This window comes from Mus caroli, chromosome 7 (assembly GCF_900094665.2).
Source record: "Mus caroli chromosome 7, CAROLI_EIJ_v1.1, whole genome shotgun sequence".
Taxonomy (NCBI): Eukaryota; Metazoa; Chordata; class Mammalia; order Rodentia; family Muridae; genus Mus; species Mus caroli.
Window position 1 is genome coordinate 18,777,181 of NC_034576.1, and position 5,185 is coordinate 18,782,365.

General features: G+C 48.1%; 1 protein-coding gene across 2 annotated transcripts in view; it reads left to right on the forward strand.

The window, feature by feature from the left end:
* Window positions 1–5,185, forward strand: part of Exoc3l2 (exocyst complex component 3 like 2) — a 35,757-nt gene that overhangs the window by 19,548 nt on the left and 11,024 nt on the right. For both annotated transcript variants that reach the window (XM_029480140.1, XM_029480141.1), the window contains exons 7-8: window positions 280–390; window positions 3,496–3,631. In XM_029480140.1, coding sequence (XP_029336000.1) covers window positions 280–390; window positions 3,496–3,631 — 247 coding nt within the window. The remainder of the gene's footprint in view (window positions 1–279; window positions 391–3,495; window positions 3,632–5,185) is intronic.

Below are 5,185 nucleotides of genomic sequence, written 5' to 3' on the forward strand. Positions count from 1 at the left end.
TAACGAGATCTGGTGCCCTCTTCTGGAGTGTCTGAAGACAGCTACAGTGTAGTTACATATAATAAATAAATAAACCTTAAAAAAAAAAAGAATTATTAAAAAAAAAAAAGATTCTTGGGTTCAATCCCCAGCACTTGGGGTGGGGGTGATTGGAAATAAGAATAGGAGGGTCAGAGACACTGGGGAGCAAGATCTGCTTTAATTGATAGGCTGGATGCCCGCATGGGACCCTGAGCAGCAGAGTGTACCATCTGTGCCCATTGCCTTCTTTCCTGCCAGCTTCCAGCAGCGAGTGGAGCGATTTCACGAGAACCCAGGGATCCGAGAACTGCCCTCTGACACCTACATCAGCAGAACTATCTCGATGGTCAACTGCGGGCCCCCCCTGAGGTGAGAGCATCCCTGGGGACAGTGTGTGAGGGTCTTGGGTGACAGCTGGATTGGGGGAGGTCCCTGAGTGGGTGTCATTGAGCTTGAGAGGGAGCACGTGTAGAACTTTAGAGGCGTGGTATCTGGCTAACCTTGGGGAAACCCATGACTGCGCAGATTGTGGCGTTCATCCAGTTGAGGAGAACATTGATGCGTTAGAATTGGAGAAATGAAGAAGCTATGCTGAAAGAATGATGACGATATCGCTCATGAAGGCCTGAGTGTGGATTCCCAGCAGCCATTGTAAAAGCCGGGCAAAGGGACACGCAACTATAATGTCAGTGCAGAGTCCAGAAACTCTTGTCTCAAATGACAAGTTCGGGGCTGGAGAGATGGCTTAGCTGTTTTTCCAAGGGACCAAGGTTCGATTCCTAGTATCCACATTCGCAGGCTTCCAGATTCAAGGAATCTGACGCCCTCTCCTGGCCTCCAAAGGCACATGACACAAAGGTGGACATGGATACACATGCAGGCAAAACACCCGCACATATAAAAAATGTTAAGCAATTGAAGAAGACACCTGATGATCACCTCTGGCCCCCACATATACATGCAAAGAAACACTCACATAGTGTATATATTGTATATTGTTTTATATATAATATATATAGTATACATATGTGTATTATGTATTTGTGTGTGTGTATATATATATATATATATATATATATATATATATACACACACACACACACCACCACCACTACCACCATCACCTTTGTTTTCTATTAACTTGCTTAAAATTTAACTTTAACTTGCATTTAAGTTTGAGACAGAGTCTCTTTATAGCTCTGACTATCCTAGAATTTACTATGTAGACCAGGCTGGCCTTGAACTCACAGAGATGTACCCTATTCCACCTCTCAAGTGCCCCGACTAAACAGATGTGACCCAATGCCCAGCCACCTATAATTTTAAATAATCTACTTATTGATTGGGTTTAGTACAGGGTCTTGTGTGTCCCTGAAAACAACCTTAAATTTCTGATCCGTCTGCCTCTGCCTTTGCCTGCATGTGTATCCATGTCCACCTTTGTGTCATGTGCCTTTGGAGGCCAGGAGAGGGCGTCAGATTCCTTGGATCTAGAAGCCTGCGAATGTGGATACTAGGAATCGAACCTTGGTCCCTTGGAAAAACAGCTAAGCCATCTCACCAGCCCCGAACTTGTCATTTGAGACAAGAGTTTCTGGACTCTGCACTGACATTATAGATGTGTGTCCAGGCATTTATGGGCATTGTTTGTTTATTATCACACCTGGGATGAAGCCCAGAACCCAGAGCTTGCGTACTCAGTACACACTGCTGCTGAGCTGCACCCCTTGAATGGCTTTTATAAAACTGGAGATTCAGGTCAGTGAGATAGATGGATTCTCAGTGGAGAAAAACACTTGCAGCCACGCATGATAACCCAGAGTTCTGTCCCGGGGATCCCTGTGGTGGAAGGAGAGAACTGACTCTCTCAGGACGTCCTCTGAACTTCACACATACGCTATGGCCGGCATACCCCTATAGATGGTGATGGTGATGGTGGTGGTGGTGATGATGGTGGTGGTGGTGGTGGTAGTAGTGGTGGTGAACAGGCTGGCAATGAGAAGCCTCTTTACCCATTATTCTGGCCCACTTGGACGAAATCAATATCACAAGTATTCCCCTCATATATTCTCACAGATAGGTATACTTACCAATGCACTAAAAAAAAAAGACCCATAAGTATAGCTGATTGTGGTGGCACACACCTAATCCCAGTGCTCAGGAGGCAGAGGCAGGCAGATCTACAGAGCAAGCTCCGAACCACTTGTCTTGGTGAAGAAATATCTGGAGACAATTTGCCCTGGGAGAACGGGGCCAATCAGTCAGGCAGAGTAAAGTCTCCTGTAGTAGCCATCTTTGTTCAGAGCCTCAGGCGATTCATATTCGTAAAGTCTCCTGTAGTAGCCATCTTTGTTCAGAGCCTCAGGCGATTCATATTCTAGGGGCTCAGAGTCACACGAATAAAATGTCCAATTACAAGGACAAACCGCATTTGGCGGGCAAGCCACATGGTCAAAACATGTTTTTCCATAGAGGCATAGAAAAGAATATTAGTAGCCGGTAGTGAATAATCTGAAGTGAACTCACTTCAATCCACTGCATCTGGGAGAGGCAGGCACGCAAGCGTAATCCAGGAACAATTCCGTGTTTTGTTTTGTTTTGTTTTAAAAGAAACTGCTATCACAAGACTCTTGTCTTGGTTTCTTAGAGTTCTCTCACAAGCAATCAGAATTCTCTTCACAGTATATATAATTAAATATTTTATTGTGTATACATATGCATTGCTTTTCTGTTTTACCCTTTCTGTCTTTCAGAAAAAGATTTATTTTAGTCCTTGTGTGTGTATATGCCTCTGTGTGTTTCCACATGTGTGTGTATGTATGTGTGTACATATGTGTATGCATGTGTGTATGCACATGTGCATGAGTGTGTGTGAATATGTGTATGTGTGTATGCATGTGACTGTGTGTATGCCTATGTGTGTTTGCATGTATGTATATGTGTGTGCATGTGTGTATTCGCATGTGTGTATGTATGTGTTCGCATGTGTGTATGCACATGTGTATTTGTGTGTCTGTGTGCATGTGTATGTGTGTGTTTATGTACATGTGCATGAGTATGTGTGTGTGAATGTGTTTGTATGCATGTCTGTATGTGCATGTGTGCATGTATGTATATGCATGTATGAGTGTGTGTATGTGTGTGTGTGTTCACACACGTGCATGTGAGGACAGTCCTTTCAGTGGTCAGAAGAAGATGTGGGATTCCATGGAAGTGGAGTTACGGGTGCTTGTGATCTGCCATGTTGGTGCTGGGATCCAAACCTGGGTCCTCTTAACCACTGAGCTCTTCCCAGCCCTATTCTAGCAAGTCTTAAGTCACCCTGTAGCCCAGGCTGACCTTGAACTTTGCATCCCTCTGCCTCAGCTTCTTCAGTAACTGGGACCACAGATCTGCTACCCCAGGCCCAGCTGGTCCCAGCATGGGTGTTCAGGTTTTAGAAGGCCTTGACTCTGAGCCTGTTGGTCCTCACAGGTCTCTGGCTGAGCGACTGGCCAGGGTGGGGCCCCCTGAGAGTGAACCGGCCAGGGAAGCTTCAGCCATCGCTCTGGACCGTGTGACCCGACTCTGCCATCGTGTCCTTGCTGAATTGTTGTTCCAGGAACTACAGGTGAGTGAGGCGGGGGCCCTGGGGTGAGGCTGTGCCAGGATGGGTTGGCATCACTCTCCACACCCCCAGTTCCTTCTAACCCATGACTCAGCATTCGGGGAAGCAGGGGTGGGGGACTGGGAATGATGGCCGTGTTGGGACTGTTTGAGGGGAGAAAAAGGGGGGCATAGGAAGGAAGAGGTGGGAGGGCATGGCTGAGTGGGATGGACTGAGAGCTGCCAGCATGAGATGGCTTGTGTACTGCGTTGCCCTCTGAGGTCCCACAAATTCTTTTTTTTTTTTTTTTGGTTTTTCGAGACAGGGTTTCTCTGTATAGCCCTGGCTGTCCTGGAACTCACTTTGTAGACCAGGCTGGCCTCAAACTCAGAAATCAGCCTACCTCTGCCTCCTGAGTGCTGGGATTAAAGGCGTGCGCCACCACACCCGGCTCACAAATTCTTGACCCTACACCCTCAGGGCCTCTTTAAATGCCATGAGGGGGTAATGTAGTAAGCACTCCTGTGGGCAGCAGGGAGGGAGCCACCCGGTAGGTGGAATGAACAGACACTATGTACCCCATCTCCACTGAGAGGTCATCCTAGGCCCCCAGCTCCCTGGTAGAAAAAGCCAGAAGCCTTGCCATCGCCCCAGGCACCCTGGTCAGCTCTTCTGAGACCTCATATCCTCCCATCTCTGAGTCTCCTGATCAAATCCCCGCCCACCCCTGGGTCCCAGGCCTTGGATTCCCTCTGCTCGGGTGCCCCTTCCCTACCCCATAGCCCTGTGGCTCCTCCTCCTTGCTTCTTTCAAATCTTTAACTCAAAAATGTCTGATTATCCCACTTAAAATACAGCACCTTGTCTGTCCAGCCATGGTGGCACTCGCTTTTAATCTCAGCATTTGAGAGGCAGTTTGAAGCCAGGCTAGTCTACAAAATGAGTTCCAGGCCAGCCAGAGCTACAAAATGAGACCCTGTCTCTAAATACATACATACATACATACATACATACATACATACATACATACATACACACACACACACAACAGGATAGTGACTTGTCAGGGAGTGTCCTAGCATACACTTGAACTTCAGCTACTAGGAAGGCTGAGGCAGGAGGATCCCTTGAATCTCGGAATTCAGAGTCAACCTGTGCCATGTAGCTCCACTCCCATCTGTTGCAAGAGGGGACAGAAGAAGAGAAGGAGTTCAGGAGATTCTAGTACCGACTCCCTGCTGCTTTCTCTCCCAAATCACTTACCACAGCAGGGTAGGCCAGACCTTTGCTTTCCTGCCCCTTTAAGGAGCTGGAGACCAAGTTCAAAGTTTCCCATTCTAGGCAGGTGTTCAGCCCCCAGCCCCCAACTGGGGGATCCTAGGCAGGGGCTCTACCACTGAGCCACGCCCCCAGCCCCTCACTGGGGGAATTCTAGGTAGGGGCTCTACCACTGAGCCACGCCCCCAGCCCCTCACTGGGGGATTCTAGGCAGGGGCTCTACCACTGAGCCACACTTCCAGCCCCTCACTGGGGGATTCTAGGTAGGGGCTGTACCACTGAGCCATGCCCCCAGTCCCTC